Below are 23,304 nucleotides of genomic sequence, written 5' to 3'. Positions count from 1 at the left end.
CCTCCCTGATCTCCATCTTGCTAGATACTATTTTGTATTTTATTCAAGCGGATAAGGCAGTGAAGTGTTCCTCTATATGAACGAGATAGCAACAAAAAGCAAGCTGTAGATGAAAACAAAAAGTCCACTCACCATTATGATTATCATTTAAAAATGAAGTCCGTTCATCTGTCCTTCTTTATGAAATGGGAAATGGCAGGTTCCTATAGCTAGTCTTTTGATTTTAAATCCGAAATAAGTAATTTTTTGATTGAGATCAAAGCCAGGGCTGACAGTCGAACCTATCCAGCGTTGTTCCTGGAATATGTCTTGATCCTTTTTAGTGCAGAAAATGTTATTTCTACTGCTGCAGTGGACACTGGAATGGTCAAAACTAGACAGGTAAGCAGATACAATTGGTGCATACTATCAATTAGTCTCTTCTGTTGGAGAAAGTGGAACAGATCAGCCGGGCTCTTACTCTCAAAGTCAGACATTGAGTACATACAGTGGGTGGAAAAGTATTTCATCCCCTGCTGATTTTGTACGTTTGCCCACTGACAAAGAAAGGATCAGTCTATAATTTTAATGGTAGGTTTATTTGAACAGTGAGAGACAAAATAACAACAAAAAAATCCAGAAAAACGCATGTCAAAAATGTTATAAATTGATTTGCATTTTAATGAGGGAAATAAGTATTTGACCCCCTCTCAATCAGAAAGATTTCTGGCTCCCAGGTGTCTTTTATACAGGTAACGAGCTGAGATTAGGAGCACACTCTTAAAGGGAGTGCTCCTAACCGCAGCTTGTTACCTGTAAAACAGACACCTGTCCACAGAAGCAATCAATCAATCAGATTCCAAACTCTCCACCATGGCCAAGACCAAAGAGCTCTCCAAGGATGTCAGGGACAAGATTGTAGACCTACACAAGGCTGGAATGGGCTACAAGACCATCGCCAAGCAGCATGGTGAGAAGGTGACAACATTTGATGCGATTTTTCACAAATGGAAGAAATACAATAGAACTGTCAATATCCCTCGACCTGGGGCTCCATGCAAGATCTCACCTCGTGGAGTTGCAATGATCATGGTGAGGAATCAGCCCAGAACTACACGGGAGGATCTTGTCATTGATCTCAAGGCAGCTGGGACCATAGTCACCAAGAAAACAATTGGTAACACACTACGCCGTGAAGGACTGAAATCCTGCAGCGCCCGCAAGGTCCCCCTGCTCAAGAATACATATACATGCCCGTCTGAAGTCTGCCAATGAACATTAGAATGACTCTGAGGACAACTGGTGAAAGTGTTGTGGTCAGATGAGACCAAAATGGAGCTCTTTGACATCAACTCAACTCGCCGTGTTTGGAGGAGGAGGAATGCTGCCTATGACCCCAAGAACACCATCTCCACCGTCAAACATGGAGGTGGAAACATTATGCTTTGGGGGTGTTTTTCTGCTAAGGGGACAGGACAACTTCACCGCATCAAAGGGACAATGGACGGGGTCATGTACCGTCAAATCTTGGGTGAAAACCTCCTTCCCTCAGCCAGGGCATTGAAAATGGGTCGTGGATGGGTATTCCAGCATGACAATGACCCAAAACACACGGCCAAGGCAACAAAGGAGTGGTTCAAGAAGAAGCACATTAAGGTCCTGGAGTGGCTTAGCCAGTCTCCAGACCTTAATCCCATAGAAAATCTGTTGAGGGAGCTGAAGGTTCGAGTTGCCAAACGTCAGCCTCGAAACCTTAATGACTTGGAGAAGATCTGCAAAGAGGAGGTGGGACAAAATCCCTCCTGAGATGTGTGCAAACCTGGTGGCCAATTACAAGAAACGTCTGACCTCTGTGAATGCCAACAAGGGTCTTGCCACCATGTACTAAGTCATGTTTTGCAGAGGTGTCAAACACTTATTTCCCTCATTAAAATGCAAATCATTTTATAACGTTTTTGAGATGCGTTTTTCTGGATTTTTTTGTTGTTATTCTGTCTCTCACTGTTCAAATAAACCTACTATTAAAATTATAAACTGATCATTTCTTTGTAAGTGGGCAAACGTACAAAATCAGCAGGGGTTCAAATACTTTTTTCCCCCACTGTAACGATGAGATCTGTTTTAAGCCGCGGCAAATCAAAATTAGGGCCATAGCTTTCCTCGAGACTTGAGAACGCAGCATTTGGAAAGTTTGGCGTTTCCCTGTATATTTGGAACTTTTGTGGGTCAAGGAGGGCAAGGAACATGAGCCTTTCATGGTCATTGAACTTGTTTCTTAGCTGAGTGGCAATGTTGTCGATGATCGCACTGTGTAGATGTAGGTCCTGCCCACGAACGTCTCCTTGCATATGTGTTCTGCTCCCCTTGGAACTCCGGTTACACTGTGTCCTCGAAGATGGAATCAAATTTTCTTTTTTCCCTCTCTGTGGTGTTGCAGAAGTCGTCCACCCTGGACAAGCAGAACTGCATGTCAAACTCCCTGTTCTGCAATATTCCAAACAGCACGTCGGAGTACGCACATATGGAGTAGAACGCGGATAGCAGGAAGCAGAACTCGAAGCTTGTCAGGTGCATCATGTATCCATCTGCGCTGTGAACGGTGTCTTCATCAAAGTCATTGTGACGGTCCACTAGCTATTAAAAGAGTTCAATGAGTTCCGCCTTTTTTTCATACACAGTGCGCATAGCAATGAATGAACAGAGCTTGCGGGATAGTTTCTTTCACCTTGGCTTGTACTCCGTTTATACCAGAGGCCATGACTGCAACCCCATCGTAACACTGTGCCACAACTTTGGCAGTGCATTCACACTCCTCTAAAAAGCTGACAATTCGGGCAGCAACCGCTTCTGCCAGTTTATCCTCAATTACATCCTCAAATTTGAAAAACCTTTCCTTCACACCACCATCGGTAGTGTAAAGCAACACATAAGACATTTGGGCTACGTTGCTGATGTCTGTCGTCTCGTCAACCATGATGCTTACAAAGGGGTTTTTCTTCAATTCTTCCTTCATGACATCTGTCATTACATTCACGTCCGCGTGTAACAGGTCATTTTGGATTTTGCTGGAAGTGCCTGTGAACACCGTAGCCAAATGGCAGTTTAACGTGCTGTCATACTCAGCCAAGATCTCCAGTATTTCCAAGTAGTTTCCCTTATTAGCTGATTCTTTACCCTCATCATGCCCTCTGAATGCTAATTCTTGCTTGCCTAAAAACACAACCATGTGAATAAGGCGCTTTAGAATCTCCCTGTTGTGCCTGACTTTATCATTGTGAGCAAGTGTCTCATTGCGCCGCTGCTCGTTAAGAAGGTCTACTCTTGTTTCCCCAAATGTTTTTAAACTTACTATAGCTCGCAGGTGTGAAGTTGAGTGTTGGTGTCAAAGTGCTGACTTTGTCAAACAGGCTAAATCTTTGAAACCAGTTGTCCAGGTTGAGCTATTATCGGTGCTGAAGAGTAGGCAATTCCAACAGTAAAGTTTTTTAGTCAGCTCACGGCCAGTTATCCACGGATAGCGCTCATAATTATTAACTTGAAAATGCCTTTCAAAACTCTTTCCTCATTGCACCAAATCAGGCAGTGCAGGATTTGGTCTCCTGGTCTGTACAAGATTTAACTTTTCATTAAAAGTTAGTCTTGAAAAGGGCGATGCCAACAATTTAGCCACCACATCATCCTCGATTACTCTCTCTGCAGTTGCCATCGCTATCGTTACATACACCCGTTACATACACTCACTGCAAAAAGCTAGCCAGCTAGCTAGGCTCAAGCATGAGAAAACAAGATAAGGCTCGCTATTGGCTCTGAATTAGTAATGTATACTTAGGCCCCAGAGGGCCTTGAGGCATCATACAATTGTCCCACCTATTACAAGACAATTTGTGATTGGTTGATTCTACTGTCATTCCAAAACGCTGCTCTAATTGAAGTCAGTGTCAATGACAGTGGCTGGTGCCTTCTATTCAAAGCCTGAGGGCCTAGCTAATGAGAGTTGAGCCCAGCTAGATTATTTCTACCAAGAGATTACCAAAGAAAAAATCTGATTGGATATTTTTTCCTCTTGGAAATGTACCCTTCTTTTTCCAACACGAACTGGAGAAATGCAATAGGAAGATGATTACAATTAAGACAAAAAAATATTGAATCAATGAAAACAAAATGACAAATTATAATATATACAAATATATACATATTTGTATCTATCCTTAGGCCCTCTCTGCATAGAGGGCCATGACGGTTCCCCACTGCTTGATAATAGCAAAATGCAGCTAGTCAGTGGTTCCTGCTCCACATGCAATTGCTTTAAGTTTGGAGTTGTTAAACTCTGACACCCTCTGGGTGCCATTTTCTAAGCAACACATATATTTTAAACTACCTTCATTAGATACACTTCAATTTCAAAACTATAAGTCCTATAAACACATGCGATCAACCTCACAGTGCTAACCTGCAACACTGTCAATTTATCAACACCTGACCCCATAGCTCTGCCTCACGTCCCTCCCCCACTACCCGTCCATTCGGGGAGCAGCCAGAGGTGACGGTGAACGTGTGTGAGGCCAACGACGTGCTAGGTTCACGGCTGACTGGCTTCCAGACACCACATCAGAGCTGGAGGTGATTTGCACGGTAGAGAACATCAAGGAGCAGGTCATGGAGGGGGAACCAACGTACCCCTGCCATCTGGGTCATCTCCAATGGTAACCTGAATGAGCCACGCCCGCCCCGTACCGGACCCCGCATGGTTTTTGGGAAGATGCATAAATGGAGACAAACGTGGAAGCCAGACAGGAGTGGACCTAGAAATTGAAATAATAGAGAGGAACCAGAGAAACCATGTGAGTTTTCTCACAAGACTTTAAACTGGCGTGATACACTTGTTTAGCTTGTCTGTGACCCATCTAAAGCACTATCACAATTTTCTGGTGACACAGCTGATAAACAAAACAATATTTCAAGCCTGAACTGAAACCCCTTTGTGATTACCAAAAGCCACAGACACTTGAAAGGACACAAACTGTACAGATCTACAGCTTGTGTCAAGATTGTATCAGATATTTTTCACCTGATGTATGTTTTTAATGTTGGACTCTTTAACTTCTAATGGTTGTGTCACGTCCTGGCCAGTATAAGGGTTAATTAGTATTGTAGTTTGGTCAGGATGTGGCAGAGGGTATTTGTTTTATGTGGTTCAGGGTGGTGTGTTTGTTAAAAGGGTGTTTGATTTAGTATTTCTGGGGTTTTTGGTTTATGGTCTATGTTTATGTATTTCTATGTTAGTCTAGTAAGTGTGTTTCTATGGTTGATTAATTGGGATTGGGATTCTCAATTGAAGGCAGGTGTTTTCCCTTTTGCCTTTGATTGAGAGTCCCATATATGAGGGTGTGTTTGTTTGTCACTTGTGGGAGATTGTTCCGTGTTTAGTGTGTGTCAACATTACAGGACTGTCAGTTTATCGTTCGTTCTCTTTTGTTATTTTTGAGTTCATTTTGGAGTTAATAAATATCAAGATGAGCTTACTCATACCTGCTGCGTTTTGGTCCTCCTTCACCGACGTAAACTGTAACAGGTTGACACATTAGAGTTATTATTGTAGTATTCAAACACAATACAGTCGCCCATACTAGGTTGCTGGTTAAAAAGTAATTGTAAAGCTTATGGGGACATCTAGTGCCTCTTAGGAACATTACAACTCATTTCCACCCATGACATTCTAGGTTACCATACACATTATGTACCTCAACATCTATTCACGCACACAGTAACACAGGTAAGCTATTCTGTATCGCACATGTGCATAATTCACATTATTCCAATAACAAAACAGTAAAACAGACACAATACAGATTTCTCAAAACTCCATAATAAATCTATTGGATTGTTACAGAGTTGCCCCTGGTCTCCTGTGTTCTCTTTTACCTGAGCTACATTCACCAATCAATTTTGAGGTAAGACATTTGGTCTAAACCTTTTTGAAAATCAGGCTAAAGAGAACAGTGAATCATCACATAAATACAGTAGGCTTGCTGTATCCAGTGGCGATTTTAGCATGTAAATCTTGGTTTGACAAACTACCCAAAATGTTATTAGGTGCATGCCAACAAAGCCACAACACAACAATAGATGAATTGCACTATAAGTGACAAACAGTGCACACAAACTGTTAGGGCCTACATAAAGCTGTCCCAACAGCAGAGTCCCAACAGCAGTCCCAGCACCTTACCACTGCTACACCTGGCTATCAGCGAAGCCTTGTCTGGCAGCAAAACAGTTCATTCAGCCTCATTTACTGCCTTTTAAAAAACAGCTGATATGGCTGACTTGCTTAAGCAAATGTGGTTTCTACTAACAATTAAGATGTACAAACTATTCCAAAAGGGGACGACAAGCGGATAAGGCAATCTGTAATTTCGATTAAGACATTAATGAGCGAGCTAGGATGGACGTAGTCAATATAACTATTTGTACAGCACTTTTTAAATGTACAGCGCCAGAATTCAGAACATTGGCCGTTCTTACAGTACAGCCTGTTTTAGAGAAATGCAATAATATCTCTAAGCTTTCATTGATTGCATATATGCCCCCTTTATTTATCATACGGTTCTGACTTGGTGTACCTTGAGCCTTCTTGGATGGGCACTTCTAATGTAACTCTATGGCAGCACCCAAGGTGCTTGAATTTTCAGCTCTCCCGGTAGATTTAGCTGAGGTAGTGTCCCCATGAGTGACAGAACACTGAGCCAATCACGGCGCAAAACGAGAACATTACCAACCCCTCCGCTCCGTATTTTCCGCTGGCTGCCCCACCACCACAGAAAGCACTGAGCTAGGCTGAAACCCCTGCATTTTGGAGCTGCCTTATGCAAGAAAGCAAAAAAGAGATGATGTTTGTATGCAGCTTTATTAACTAAATTATTATTTACATTGTTTGCAAACAGATATGTGACAGGTATTATTTCCAAAATAACATGCAAAACAGGCAACAACAAAAACAAATATATATATTTTTTTAGCTAACCCCCCACCTGCCCTGAATGACGGGTCGCCACTGACTGTATCTACCGATTCAAAAGATACGTAGCCCATTCTGAAAGTTGTTGTTGTCAGACATTCTATCTAAAACATCATATTCTCCTAAACCCCATAGACACCTTAGAAACATGCGAGGCAACACTGCGACTTTTATGTTGAGCTGGAGGAGGGGTGTAGAGGGTCGTGTGTATGACAGTACCCCCCCGCAGCCTCCTTGGCACATTTCAAGGCGCGCAGCCTCTTCCAAGCGCAGTAATGGGTGGAGAACCCATCACAAACATGTCGTGTTTTTATCGAAACCTTTAATGGCAGGATGATATGCTCGGGTTTCCCCGCAAGGTTACCCTTTAACTGACGGAATATATGGATTGGACCTCGTCGCCAGAACAGACCTGGAGCGAGTCTGAAAGGTAAAAATGTCGTTCTATGATTCGGGCTTGAGAATGTGAATGGTGGCATGATTGAATAGCATGCAGTCTAATATTATTGTTATCGGAATAAAGGTTTAATTTCCAAGGTGGTGGTGGTTTCACAATTACAATGGTCGTTGAGGGTAAAATCGAAAATATCAACTGGAATTGTGTTCTCAGCAATAACCAGCTGGCGATAATTTATCCGCGCGATTTACATAGCCTACAAGGCCTTTATTATTATGGTGTTGACAGCGGAGTTGCATGATCTCCTAAACATTTACAAACCGAACAACATTTTCTGGAGTGTATATTTACATGTACATTTAATATTGGGATGATTATGTGGAGATATTTTGTAGAAATAAGAACACCCTGTCATAAACTCGTGTGTCCAAGCTATAGCCTATACAATTTAGGCCATTAATTAGGCCATGTAATATTTATTTCATAATACTTCATTCCATTTATATAACGCTTTTCAAAGAATCTCAAAGCGCTTCATAGCACACAAAAAAAGAGAAGTAATTTAGAAAAACAAGTACCTGAAGAGGATTTGGACGGTTTTCGATAATTACTCATACATCGTTTGATGTTGGACAGACGGACGGCTATTGGCGCGTTCCTCTGCCCAGGAGTTGCCGATGCCTGCCAGATCTTACAACACCTGTATAGACATTTTAAAAATCAGCAATCCACATCATATGTTATAGCAATCTGTCAGTCGATGACGCGGTTGATTACGTGTCACGCAACCATTGGTTGATGCACGCAACGTCTGAGCAAGGGAATTGACCGATATCAGATAGACCAGCCTGCCAGTCACGTGACACCTTGAGGCGCGCAATAGAGTCAACATTTGGATGCTATGTATGGAACGCGTTTGAGTCTTTACATGTCAAAAAAGATACACTTCAAGTGTCAAATAAGCTTGTTGACCAATCAGGACCTGAATATGACTGCACGTCACATAATAATTTAACACGCACATTCATTTTTTACTTAGTTATTACACATTGATTACACTATCACTCGTATTTCATATGTCACAACGATTAATCGATACGTATCGCTATGATGCTGGTAAAGTTGTCTCGCGCACCTGCCCTTCCCCAAGCTTTGGACAGTGCTGCCTTCCCCAAGCTCTGGACAGTGCTGCCTTCCCCAAGCTCTGGACAGTGCTGCCTTCCCCAAGCTCTGGACAGTGCTGCCTTCCCCAAGCTCTGGACAGTGCTGCCTTCCCCAAGCTCTGGACAGTGCTGCCTTCCCCAAGCTCTGGACAGTGCTGCTTTCTCCAAGCTCTGGACAGTGCTGCCTTCTCCAAGCTCTGGACAGTGCTGCCTTCCCCAAGCTCTGGACAGTGCTGCCTTCCCCAAGCTCTGAACAGTGCTGCCTTCCCCAAGCTCTGGACAGTGCTGCCTTCCCCAAGCTCTGGACAGTGCTGGTCATAAAAAAGTTAACTAGCTGATGGATTTGATGCAAACAATGTTCTTCCCCAAAAACACATCAAAACGACAAGTTGTATTGGTGCTAGCTAAGCTAGCTAAATACCAAGGAAGTTGCAGTCGAACAAATAATGCCTTATTACCAACGTGGTATTGTATACACATCGTTCGTGGCAGGTGTTTGCTTGTTTGCAGACTTTTTGTACAGCTTTGACAGTGATACTGATAGTAGTGGTGGCGCTTGGCTTGCACGTGCAAATTCATCACACACAACATTCTATAATAGAATTGTGTTATTTAATGTGTATCTTTTTTGACACGTAAAGACCCAAACGGCGTTTCATAACTATGGCATACATTTATAAACTCAGCAAAAAAAGAAATGCCCTCTCACTGTCAACTGCGTTTATTTTCAGCAAACTTAACATGTGTAAATATTTGTCTGAACATAACAAGATTCAACAAATGAAACATAAACTGAACAAATTCCACAGACATGTGATGAACATAAATGGAATAATGTGTCCCTGAACAAAGGGGGGGGGTCAAAATCAAAAGTAACAGTCAGTATCCAGTGTGGCCACCAGCTGCATTAAGTACTGCAGTGCATCTCCTCCTCATGGACTGCATCAGATTTGCCAGTTCTTGCTGTGAGATGGTACCCCACTCTTCCACCAAGGCACCTGCAAGTTCCCAGACATTTCTGGGGGGAATGGCCCTAGCCCTCACCCTCCGATGCAACAGGTCCCAGACGTGCTCAATGGGATTGAGATCCGGGCTCTTCGCTGGCCATGGCAGAACACTGACATTCCTGTCTTGCAGGAGATCACGCACAGGGTCATGTCAGGATGAGCCTGCAGGAAGGGTACCACATGAGGGAGGAGGATGTCTACCCTGTAACGCACATCGTTGAGATTGCCTGCAATGACAACAAGCTCAGTCCAATGATGCTGTGACACATCGCCCCAGAACATGACGGACCCTCCACCTCCAAATCGATCCCGCTCCAGAGTACAGAAAACCAGCCCTGTCGCGGACACCGATGTCTTGCTCCCAGACAAACTAAACAACTTCTTTGCTCGCTTTGAGGACAATACAGTGCCACTGACACGGCCCGCTACCAAAACCTGCAGGCTCTCCTTCACCGCAGCCAACGTGAGTAAAACATTTAAATGTGTTAACCCTCGCAAGGCTGCCGGCCCAGACGGCATCCCCAGCCGCGTCCTCAGAGCATGTGCAGACCAGCTTGCTGGAGTGTTTACGGGCATATTCAATCAATCCCTATCCCAGTCTGCTGTTCCCACATGCTTCAAGAGGGCCACCACTGTTCCTGTTCCCGAGAAAGCTAAGGTAAGTGAGCTAAACGACTATCGCCCCGTAGCACTCACTTCCGTCATCATGAAGTGCTTTGAGAGACTCGTCAAGGATCATATCACCTCCACCCTACCTGACACACTAGACCCACTCCAATTTGCTTACCGCCCCAATAGGTCCACAGACGACGCAGTCGCAATCACACTGCATACTGCCCTAACCCATCTGGACAAGATGAATACCTATGGAAGAATGCTGTTAATCAATTACAGTTCAGCATTTAACACCATAGTACCCTCCAAACTCGTCATTAAGCTCGAGACCCTGGGTCTCGACTCCGCCCTGTGCAACTGGGTCCTGGACTTTCTGACGGGCCGCACCCAGGTGGTGAGGGTAGGAAACAACCTCTCCACCCCGCTGATCCTCAACACTGGGGCCCCACAAGGGTGCGTTTTCAGCCCTCTCCTGTACTCCCTGTTAACCCATGATTGCGTGGCCATGCCCGCCTCCAACTCAATCATCAAGTTTGCAGACGACACTACAGTGGTAGGCTTGATTACCAACAACAACGAGACGGTCTACAGGGAGGTGATGAGGGCCCTCAGAGTGTGGTGTCAGGAAAATAACCTCACACTCAACATCAACAAAACAAAGGAGATGATCGTGGACTTCAGGAAACAGCAGAGGGACCACCCCCCTATCCACATCGACGGGACAGTAGTGGAGAAGGTGGAAAGTTTTAAGTTCGGTAGGAGCTGGTTGTCTAATAGACAATCCACGGACTTGCTCCAGCAATATATGGAAAGCACGGTCGTGGTGTTCTGCCAAGGTCTTGAATTCTTCCCTAAGACCTTGAAGTAAATGCTCGTCTCCCAATGGTGGCTCCTTGGGAGGAGTGTGCGTTGCGGAGCTGGTCCAAGTCTGCTAGGTCAGACTCAGTATAAGTTCCACATGCAGACAGTTCGAATCATAGATGTTTGTTGAGAAAACTCGGGGCAGGCAAACAACAGGTCAAGATCAGGTTGAGGTAGGTAATCCAGGGCAGAGTCAGTAAGGTAGAGAATGGCAGGCAGGCTCAGGTCAGGGCAGGCAGAATGGTCAAAACCAGAAGAACAAGAGAACAGGGACTGGAGAGAACAGGAGTAGGGGAAAACACGCTGGTAGCCTTCACGAGACAAGACGAACTGGCAACAGACAAACAGAAAACACAGGTATAAATGCACAGGCGATTATGGAGAAAATGGGCGACAACTAGAGGGGGGTGGAGACAAGCACAAGACAGGTGAAACAGATCAGGGTGTGACATATTCAGATACAAGATAAAGAGATAAAATGTTCACAATTGGCTGACAAAACCACCATTTTTTTAAAGATCATAGTGATGCCTTCTCACATGAATCAAGTTTATCTCTGAATATTAGGAAATGTGAATTATTTGCGTTGAAAAGATGTGACTTAACCTCAGTATGTAATATCCCTGTAAAAGTTGTGATCACATATCTTGATATTAAAGTTAGCAAAGATCAGAAGGAACGGGCCAACTTAAATTTCTATCCTATTGTAGAGAAAATTGAAAAGAGATTTAACTGGACCTTTTGAACCCATACTGGATCACTGACCTCTGCCTGCCTTTGACCTGTCGTTTTGCCTGCCCCTGTATTAGTAATAAACTTTTGTTACTTCTGCATCTGGGTCTTACCTGAAACGTGTTAGAACTTTATGTACAAACAATTTTTCCCCACATAGATTTACAATCTGGAATAATAAAGACAAAAATAATACATTACAAAAGACTTTGTTTTTCCAGAACTGGTTTGACAACAGAATTATCTGGGTTAAACAATTATTGAATAATGATGGACAACTATGTGATTATCCAGAATTTATGAGAACACACAATGTTACATTCACTCCTGAGGAGTATCAAATTGTTGTTAGAGCTGTCCCTAAAGGTGCTATTCTTCTTTTAGGAGAATATAACAATACTCCAAGTGCAACTTGAGGATTTTGTAGCCTCAATACAATTAGAAGGAATTTACATTTTAAACTATAAATGTAATAACATATATATATAAGGAAACTATGTCAATATGTTACTATTCCCTCTGCTAAAATATACTGGAATGCAGCCCTAGGACAAGTGAACTGGAACAAAGCCTCGTTGTTGTCTGGCAAATATTGTATATCTAATAAGGTGAAAGAAGTATCATACAAACTCATTCATAGAATCTACCCTGTAAAGACCTTTATTATACACAGATTCAAAATAGATTTTGATAACAAATGTGTATTTTGTGGTTGTGACCCAGAAACTCTTGACTATTTCTTTTGGGACTGTTCTTATGTCAGAAGATTTTGGAGTGAGTTAGAAGATTCTATTTTAAAATAAATGACTGTTAATGTTAATCTGAGAGACTCTGGTTAAAGCCAGACTCAGTATATTTATGCAATGTCAAACTGTCAGGACAAAACAAAACCAGGCAAGACATAAATGTAAACAAACCCAGGCAAGGTGTAATAATGTGATCTATCAGAGTCCTCAAGCGGCAGCTAGGCCAGCCACCCTTTGATCAGTCAGTATCACAAGCTGGTGTTTGCTTGTAGCCTACAAGCATGTAGGCTACTCTACTGTATTGTAAAATTATAATTTACTAGTTGAGTGAGCTATGAACAGCAGTAAAATGTCATTCTAATTTGCATATACAATTTCAACTATAAAGACAGCCTACTGCTGTCCAACGATAGTGCCGTTATCTGCTTGATCTCTTTCAGTGCAAACACTTGCCTGGAAAAGTCGGCCCAGTGCACTACTTTTGTGAGAAAAAAATATTAAAAAACAATTGTTTATCTTTTATTTAAAATTCTGATTTTTCAGGGGCATCCCTACTTCCCGTGGCTATAGGCTAATCACCCACCGGTAGGCTATGCACATTTGCAAGCAATCGTTGCTTCACTTACCAGTAGACAGAGCTGGCTTTCGTGATTATTATCCATAGTGTCCAGCATGCACTGGTCGTGCTGAGGAGTCTAAATTATGGTGCAACTAGCAAGAAAATATTCTTAATCCCTTGCTGAATGAAAATCACCCACAATTCCAGTTTTCATTCGGAAACTCAAAACTAGCAATATCAAAGCAACTTTTTGACAACAGACCCGCCAGTGTTTTAAAAATCTGCGCTCCTGCGCATCATCAGCTGTCACAGACAGATGGACTGACAGCCAGGCTCAAATATTTTTAACCATTATGACATGTATTTGTCAGCTAAATTACACTGTTATTCTGTATCACTCAACTTTCATTTATAATGAGTCTCGTTTGTAAGGAGATGGATATAGCTAGATATATGTATTGCTGATGTGTTGCTGTAGTCGTGGATGGATCATAGGTACAGATAGAACTTGTGGGAGAGAAATTATCAATTGGACTATGCGTCATAATTACCTGGATAAATCTGACTTGTAAATGTGCAAATAAAGCTGCTGTACTGACAATTCGTAAAACCTTCATTTTTATCACTTTGAAATGACCCAAATGGCAAATTAATCTTTCAGCTATACATTTAGATAGATAGATAGATAGATAGATAGATAGATAGATAGATAGATAGATGCTGTTATTGTGAAGTGGTAACGTCTAGGAGCAACAACGGCTCAGCCGCGAAGTGGTAGGCCACACAAGCTCACTGAACGGAACTGCCAAGTGCTGAAGCGAGTAGCGCGTAAAAATCGTCTGTCCTCAGATGCAACACTCACTACCGAGTTCCAAACTGTCTCTGGAAGCAACGTCAGCGCAAGAACTGTCTGTGGGTTTCTATGCCGAGCAGCCACACACAAGCCTAAGATCACCATGCGCAATGCCAAGCATCGGCTGGAGTGGTGTAAAGCTCGTCGTCATTGGACTCTGGAGCTGTGGAAACGCGTTCTCTGGAGTGATGAATCACGCTTCACCATCTGGCAGTCCGACGGACAAATCTGGGTTTGGCGGATGCCAGGAGAACGCTACTTACCCAAATGCAAAAAAACAACTGTAAAGTTTGGTGGATGAGGAATAATGGTCTGGGGCTGTTTTTCATGGTTCAAACTAGGCCCCTTAGTTCCAGTGAAGGGAAATCTTAACGCTACAGCATACAATGACATTCTAGACATCTGTGCTTCCAACTTCCAAGTTTGGGATGTTCCAACATCTTGTGGAAAGCCTTCCCAGAAGAGTGGAGGCTGTTATAGCAGTAAATGGGGGACTAACTCCATATTAATGCCCATGATTTTGCAATGAGATGTTCGTCGAGGTGTCCACGTACTTTTGGTTATGTAATGAATATATAAAGTTACATTTTATTTGGGACTTGAGTCTGGCTTAATTATTATTTTTTTAATCATTTAACCTTTATTTAACTAGGCAAGCCAGTTAAGAACAAATTATTATTTACAATGACGGCCTACCAAAAGGCAAAAGACCTCGGGGATGGGGGCTGGGATTAAAAATAAAAAAATATATAAAATATAGGACAAAACACACATCACGACAAGAGAGACACCACAACACTACATAAAGGTAGACCAAAGACAACAACATATCTTGAACAAGTTGTTGGGCCAGAAAATAACCGTGTAGTTTTTGGACAGATGAGCAGCTGATGCCCGATTAACAAGATTTTAAAAATAAATAAATAATTTAACCTTTATTTAACTTGGCAAGTCAGTTAAAGAACAAATTCTTATTTACAATGAGGGCCTACCAAAAGGGGACGGGGGCTGGGATTCAAAATAAAATATAGGACAAAACACACATCACAAGAGAGACACCACAACACTACATAAAGATAGACCAAAGACAACAACATAGCATGGCAGCAACACATGAAAACATAGCATGGTAGCAACACCACATGACAACAACATGGTAGCAACACAACATGGCAGCAGCATAACATGGTAGCAGCACAAAACACGGTACAAACATTATTGGGCACAGACAACAGCACAAAGGGCAAGAAGGTAGAGACAACAATACATCATGAGAAGCAGCCACAACTGTCAGTAAGAGTGTCCATGATTGAGTCTTTGAATGAAGAGATAAAACTGTCCAGTTTGAGTGATTGTTGCAGCTCGTTCCAGTCGCTAGCTGCAACAAACTGAGAAGAGGAGCGACCCAGGGATGTGTGTGCTTCAGGGACCTTTAACAGAATGTGACTGGCAGAACGGGGTTGTATGTGGAGGATGAGGGCTGCAGTAGATATCTCAGATAGGGGGGAGTGAGGCCTAAGAGGGTTTTATAAATAAACATCAACCAGTGGGTCTTGTGACAGGTATACAGAGATGACCAGTTTACAGAGGAGTATAGAGTGCAGTGATGTGTCCTATAAGGAGCATTGGTGGCAAATCTGATGGCCGAATGGTAAAGAACATCAAGCCGCCCGAGAGCACCCTTACCTGCCGATCTATAAATTATGTCTCCGTAATCTACCATGGGTAGGATGGTCATCTTAATCAGGGTTAGTTTGGCAGCTGGGGTGAAAGAGGAGTGATTATGATAGAGGAAACCAAGTCTAGATTTAAGCTTAGCCTGCAGCTTTGATATTTATTTATTTAACTAGGCAAGTCAGTTAAGAACAAATTCTTATTTTCAATGACAGCCAAAGAACAGTGGGATAACTGCCTTGTCCCAGGGTAGACTGACAGATTTGTACCTTGTCAGCTCAGGGATTCGATCTTGCAACCTTTCCGTTACTAGTCCAACGCTCTAACCACTAGGCTACCTGCCGCCAATATGTGCTGAGAGAAAGACAGTGTACCGTCTAGCCATACTCCCAAGTACTTGTATGAGGTCACTACCTCAAGCTCTAAACCCTCTCACCGGTGGAGAGAGGGGCATTCTTCTTTGCAAACCACATTACCTTTGTTTTGGAGGTGTTCAGAACAAGGTTAAGGGTAGAGAACACTTGTTGGACACTAAGAAAGCTTTGTTGTAGAGCGTTTAACTCAAAATCCGAGGAGGGGCCAGCTGAGTATAACTGTATCATCTGCATATAAATGGAGCTTCCTGCTGCCTGAGCTATGTTGTTGATGTAAATTGAGAAGAGCGTGGGGCTTAGGATCGAGCCTTGGGGTACTCCCTTGGTGACAGGCAGTGGCTGAGACAGCAGACGTTCTGACTTTATACACTGCACTCTTTGAAAGAGGTAGATAGCAAACCAGACCAAAGACCCCCTAGAGACACCAATACTCCTTCGCCAGTCCACAAGAATGGAATGGTCTACCGTATAAAAAGCTTTGGCCAAGTCAATAAAAATAGCAGCACAACATTGCTTAGAATCAAGGGCAATGGTGACATCATTTAGTGACACATCCATAACCTGAGCGAAAACCAGACTGCATACCAGAGAGAATACTATAGGCATCAAGATAGCCAGTCAGTTTTTCCAACACTTTTGATAAACAGGGCAAAAAGGAAATATACCTATAACAGTTAGGATCAGCCTGATCTCCCCGTTTAAATAAAGGACAAACTGTGGCTGCCTTCCAAGCAATGGGGACCTGCCCAGAGAGGAGAGACATGTTAAAAAGGTCAGAGATAGGCTTGGCAATGATAGGGGCTGCAACCTTAAAGAAGAAAGGATCTAAACCATCTGACCCAGATGTTTTTGGGGGGTCAAGTTTCAGGAACTCCTTTAACACCTCGGACTCAGTGACCGCCTGCAGAGAGAAATTTTGTAGTGGGACAGGGGGAAAAGAGGGAGAAGCATTGGGGTGGGAGATGAGGAAATGTTGGACGGGCAGGGAGGCATTGCTGAGTCAAATAGGAATCCTGAAGTGGTGATTAAAGAGCTCAGCCATGTGCTCCTTGTCAGTAACAACCACATCATCTATGGCATAGAATCATAGAACTGTGGCATAGAATCATAGAACTGTGGCATGTGGGGCAGTTCATAGAACTGTGGCATGTGGGGCAGTTCATTCTACTTTAGCAAACTTGTTGTAACTTTTATTGTATTGCTTGTTAGGCCTTGTCGTGATGTGTGTTTTGTCCTATATTTTTTACTTACATTTTTTCAAATTTTATCCCAGCCCCCATCACCACAGGAGGCCTTTTGGTAGGCCGTCATTGTAAATAAAAATAAAAATGTGTTCTTAACTGACTTGCCTAGTTAAATAAAGGTTAAATAAAAAATAATATAAAGGCGACAATGCTATGGTATTAATATCAGAAAAGGTTAGGTACCGCATAAAAAATATACGATTTTAGAGATAGACTTAGTCAAATATAGAACTGAAGAGGTGATAAGCAATGTATGGTTCTCCTTTACTCTGTGTCTGTTTGGTTCAGTCCCTCCTAGCTTTGGCTAATAAGGACAGAATATCCCTCATTTAAAAGTTAGCAGCTTTAAAACCCAGTGGGGCTGTGACTTTTGTCTTTAATTAGTTCACCCCTTTATCTTTATTTAGGTTTACAGCCATTGATATCACCCCTCCCCCTTCCTGCATCACAATGGGATGGTGGCCAGTGTGTGTGTGGGGGGGGGGGGGGGGGCATGTGTCTGCCACCCTACCCCCGAACCTCCCACACCCTCATCCTTTACCCTCCGTCCCCCCCGAATCTCTCCCCCACTGTGTGACTCCCCCACTCTCCCATAGATGTGTTAATTGGGTACTGTTATAATAAAGGGGAGCCTCTTCATTTCTTTGCCTATTCCTCTTGTTCCATTTTATAATGTATGTACTGTATGTAGTATGCTAAAAATGATCTGTTTCTGTAAAGCAATATTGACCACAGAGCCACTCTAGTTAAATATGTGTGTGTGTGTTTATGTGTGTGTAGGCTACTCACCGTGTCCCACTCTGAGGAGTCCTCATCCAGGAGCACAGGTTACATGACAGGTAACCCCTTTTATTGTGACTTCCTGATTGTCCCAAAGCTTTGACCCAGGAAAACCACCCAAGCCATAGACTATTCTCTCTGCTTCCGCACGGCAGGCAGTACCGGTGCATCAAATCTGACACCAACAGGCTCTTGAACAGCTTCTATCCCCAAGCAATAAGACTGATACATAGCTAACAAAATAACTACACTGACTATCTGAGTTAACCGTGTATCTTTATTGACCTCTCTATGCATACTCACAGGGCCTTACACACTCAAACACGCACACTCACTTCATCATCTGGTCACTCACACATAATATGCACATACATTTATACGGACTCTTCACACACGCACACACACTCACATACAAGCTGCTGCTACTCTGTTCATCTTATATCCTTGCCTAGTCACCTTACCCCTATACATATCTACCTTCATCACTCCAGTATCCCTGTACATTGTTAATATGGTATTGGAACTGACCCTTTATATAGTTTTCTTACTTACTTATTGTGCTCATATTTCTTCTTATTTCTCATGTGTTTATCTGGTATTACATTTCTACTGATTATTACATTGTTGGATTTTGAGTTTGCAAGAAAGACATTTCACTGTACTTGTGCATGGGACATTAAAACATGAAACTAAAACTTGAAACAGTTGCAGGGTAAAGTAGTAAGTATGTGACTAAACTGCAATAACAATTTTACCTGCCTATGTAATAACCATAATTACCATGTAATAAAAACGTTTAAAAGGGTTCTTATGTTCTCTCGATGCAGATGTATGTAGTGATAAAACAGACAACTCTCCTCCTCTCCAACCTCACACTCTGAGAGAGTTTGAACAGGTGAGCTCTCCTCTTTCTCTTTTGGGTCATAATTCAATGCTCAAAACCTTTTTATCCTCACTGTGTTAACTTGTTGTCTCCATCTTGTGGGCCCAAAATGTACTGTAATGAAGCAGACTGAAAACAAGTCTGTGAGGAGCGGATCAAGTAGGCCAGCTGCTGTTGCAAGAGCCTGGATGTTAAAGTAAATTATTCAGTCTACTAAAACAACAGTCTACACAATGAAATCTGGGAAAAACAATAACTAAGAAGACCCTGCGTTCTTCCTAACCACGTGACCTCACCAGGAAAAACTCTGAATCCTAGCGATGTGTTTTTCCTGGTCAGGTCGGCCATTCCGATCGTGTACATGTAATGTTGGAAAGTCTTTGTTGTTGTTCAGATTCCTGGCTAAAGCACTTGTTCTGGGGAAACTGTCTGAGGGATGGAACATACCCAACACAGCTTCTTCTCCACAGCATGCCTCGGGCTAAAGAATGTTCCAGTTATGGAGCTTATAATCTGTCTCAAAGTTACAAAGAAGACTATTTCTGGACCCTGAATTCATGCCAAACACATTTTCAAAAAAACTTTTGATTTGATGCCACACCATGTGATATGAACACCGGTTTGTCTGCCTCTCATGCCGTTCTTTCTTTCTCACTATTCTCCATCTGATCTATTTTACCTCCCATTCCACCCCACCCCCTCCATTCTGTCACTCACTCTATTCCACACATCACTCTTCCTCTAATTCCCGACCTCTCCCCCTCCCCAACTCTTTTCTCTCATCAATCTCAAAATCACTTTATAAACGGTCCATGGTTCAAACACATTCCAAATCAAAATAGCTTACTAGTGGGAGTCATGCACAAACCACTAAGTTTATAGAATGTAGATGCTCCTCCTTTAATGCTATTCTGGAGGCTTTGCTGCTCTCTGGTAAAATGGGATGTGCAGCCAGCTTCTCACGAAAGCAGAGGTTCCACTTTAAAAGAGGGTCGCGACCCAACGCAACCATCTCTTTCATGGGCACCGACGTTAGCCTCTTTAGGAAGTTACACCTCCACACATAAATACACACACAGGCATGCTCGCACACACATACACACACACACACACACACATAATCATGTAGTAATCATGATTGAATTACCGACCGGGGGTCGCCCATTGATTTTGTTAGTCACTCTCACACGGATATCATATTAAAAACTGCAAACATTTCTCTTCACCCCATGGGAAAATGTGTAAAATTGCAGGAAATTTGCTGTAAAACTGCAAATCATTCTCTCCGCCTCATGGCAAAATTAGTAGAATTGCATGAAATTAATGCAAAATGTATCCTTTGTCAAGAGGGATGCAGCTAAAATGTTTTGCTTGCAAGGATGCCCCCCTCCCCCAACACATGACTGCATGTGTGGGTATGGATGTGGGTATGCAGACCCGTGAGCCACTGCCACCTCTCATGATGAGTTCAGATGTTTTTGTGGCCCCCACCCCCATCAAAGTTGCCTATCCCTGTTCTAGAGCGTGAACCTGCAGGTGGGAGTCACCGCTTTGATGTTTGCGGAGAACGGCAGGGTGTTCTCCAGGGTCACGCCAAGGTTCTTTGCACTCTGGGAGGTGGACACCGTGGAGTTGTCAACCGTGATGCACAGGTTCATTGATCAGAGGACGTGTGAGGGGAAGTGACTGTGTGTGAGGACGAGGGCATGCCCTCGTGGCTGTTGTACCCCCAGTCGACAAATAAATGTCCAGTGTGTGGTGGGAGTTATTTGAATTTCTTAGTTTTTCTACAACGGCCCGGCAACTTGCCACGTGTGTGTTGTTGTTTTTAAACACGCAGCAGTGATGTCTTCCTCGTTTTACGTTGTGGTTAAATAAGCTTGGTGCCTGGCCGTGTCTCCGGTGAATTATTTAAGAAACTGTTTGTAGCTCGAAGCATTAATGGACACTGTCACTGAATCTGCAGAGGGACAAGGTTGACTTTTGATGATGGTACCCAGTCAATCAGTCTGGGAGTCAGTGTATAGCCAACAGAATACCCTTAAAAAAAACAGCGAGTCATTGTTTAGGCCTACCCTATGAATACCTGTAATGCCAATGATCCACTGACAAATGGACGTGTATCTCCTTTAAAGTGGGTGCCCTTGTACATAATGTGCTTACATGCATATGATTGGTATTGTTTAAGTGGTGAAGGCCGTCACAATATTACTAACACCTATCTGGTGTCTTCAGAGGGGTACAGGCAGAAATATTTTTGAATCAGGGTGGCACTCCGGACCTCGGTGAAGGCCGAATGACTTTGACACCCCTGCTCTAGTGTATCTGTCCATCCCGACAGTCCGTGTCCGAACATGAAATCTGTGTGTAACTCAAACCACTGTGTATCATACGTTCATGTCAATTGTCGATCTAAGTGAAAAGGCAGATTTCTATAGATTTCAATTTATGACTCAGGCCTAAGATACAATGTACCTGTGCGCAGATAGACTGACAAATGGACAGAGTGTGGGATAGGAAGGTACAGTGTAATGTTTACGTTGACTGACGTGTTACATAAGATTGATGTTGTCAGGGTACAGCGTTTCAGCCGGTCATTCACATGTGCTTTAAAGTTTACACAGAGTAAGGCGGGGGGACAGAGAGAGAATATGTACGATCATTCAGACCACCGAGCACCTCTTCCTATTTACCTCTTTCTCTCTCTCCCTCTCTCTGGGTTGATCGCCTTACATGTCACAAGTGCGTGCCATCCCATATAACTGCCCCCGCCACAGTCGCTCTCCCCTCTCTCTCTCTCTCTCTCTCTCTATCTTTCTCCCTCGCCCTCTCCCTCTCTCCTGGCTGTCTGAGATTCCAGGCATGTCTGTGTCAGTAAAGTAAGCTCCTGTGTTTGGCCCGTCTTCTCCAGAACCCACCGTGGAGCCGCTATGGCCACAGCTCTGAACGCCCGTGCCGCGGAGTAGCCCTCTGCGTCGCTAAACGGCCCAACAACACTCCCATGTCTGTGTGTTTTAGCGTTAGTGTGTGTGTTTGGATTCGCTGTGGCTTCCAAGAGGTCAGGAAGCCACTTTTGTAGTCTTTTTTTGTTCGTTCTTTTTTTTTCTCCCATTGTTTTTTTTCACTTGACACCGCAAGACCGATGACTGATATATTATGCCCACCGGGAAGAAGACATAGCATATCTAACGATTACCGGACTTTCTGATCTATATCACGGACATCTCAAACGGTTACCGTATACATTTTTTTTTACGGTTTACTTATTTTCCTGTAACACGGCCTTGTTAAATGGGTACCGTATTCTCTGACGTATAAGGGACATGTCTGCGGGTTGCCGTTGTTTTTAAGGGACATGTCTAACGGTCACCGTACTCTTTCGCAGCACCTCAATGACCTGAAGAAGGAGAACTTCAGCCTCAAGCTCCGCATTTACTTCCTGGAGGAAAGGATCCAGCAGAAGTATGAGGACAGCAGCGACCATGTCTACCGCACAGTGAGTAACTGGCACACATTAATACAGACGCCTGTCATTGATCCTGTTTGAAACAGAATTGAGCCGAACTCTAGCTGGAGGAGAAGAGGTGAGCTGATACACTGAACGATGCTTTAGCACATCTGTAGGGAACGTAGGTTCTGGGAATGTCTCAATACCTGCAGGCTTTCATTCCATTGAGGCACTGAAATATTTAAATAAATATATATGGCCTTTTCTTCATGATGAGTATTGTTTAGCGCGACAATGACCATAGGAGTTGGAAAGACAACACAAACAGATTTGGGACCAGGCTACCGTGTGTGTCCCTCTGTGGAGAATCTAGCACTTACTTCCCCTGTGATGTCATTGTCCTACCACAGGGAGCCATGCAGTGAGTATTTGTATAGCTATCATAGTTCCTATGGCCTTACCCTCAGACAATGGTACACAGACAGCTCCTAATCCCAGGGAAAGGGCAGCAATCTGGGGGCACAGGGTGTTAGCCTGCTGCCTGACCCCCAAGATGCATGTTCAAAAGGGGTAGATGGGAGGGTGTGTAAGATCATATACTGTGTGACTCTGTAAACCAGCTGTTGTCTGTGTGCATATGGAAATTGGTCAATTCTCCAGAATCCCTATAGACCACCACTCCAGATAGGTAGATAGATTAGTGTGCGTGGCTATGTGCTGCATGTGTATGCGTGTGTGTGTGCTTTCATGCTTGCTTTCGTGTGTGTGCGTGTGTGTTTGTATTTTTCCAAGATGGCTGACCTGATCCAAACAAACAAGACCTGAATGTGCTCTGACTTATCGTCCTTTATCTCTGCATGCCATAGCTAACTGAGTGGAGAGGGGTTTGACCAAACTGTCACTTTTATGTTTTAGGATGTTATACTAGGGTATTAAGCCCTATGGCGCTCAATATCTCATACTGTACGGTTTAA

At 43.3% G+C, this 23,304-nt stretch overlaps 1 protein-coding gene across 1 annotated transcript in view; it reads left to right on the top strand.

The window, feature by feature from the left end:
- The first annotated feature begins 7,231 nt into the window (after window positions 1-7,231).
- Window positions 7,232-23,304, top strand: part of LOC115169363 (myomegalin) — a 79,395-nt gene continuing 63,322 nt past the window's right edge. Inside the window, exons 1-4 of the mRNA XM_029724915.1 lie at window positions 7,232-7,424; window positions 18,000-18,058; window positions 18,827-18,894; window positions 22,268-22,378. Coding sequence (XP_029580775.1) covers window positions 7,378-7,424; window positions 18,000-18,058; window positions 18,827-18,894; window positions 22,268-22,378 — 285 coding nt within the window. The 5' untranslated portion in view covers window positions 7,232-7,377. The remainder of the gene's footprint in view (window positions 7,425-17,999; window positions 18,059-18,826; window positions 18,895-22,267; window positions 22,379-23,304) is intronic.

Source organism: Salmo trutta, chromosome 31 (genome assembly GCF_901001165.1).
Source record: "Salmo trutta chromosome 31, fSalTru1.1, whole genome shotgun sequence".
Lineage (NCBI taxonomy): Eukaryota > Metazoa > Chordata > Actinopteri > Salmoniformes > Salmonidae > Salmo > Salmo trutta.
The sequence above is the reverse complement of the archived record's forward strand: the minus strand, read 5'-3'. Positions and strand labels throughout refer to the sequence as shown.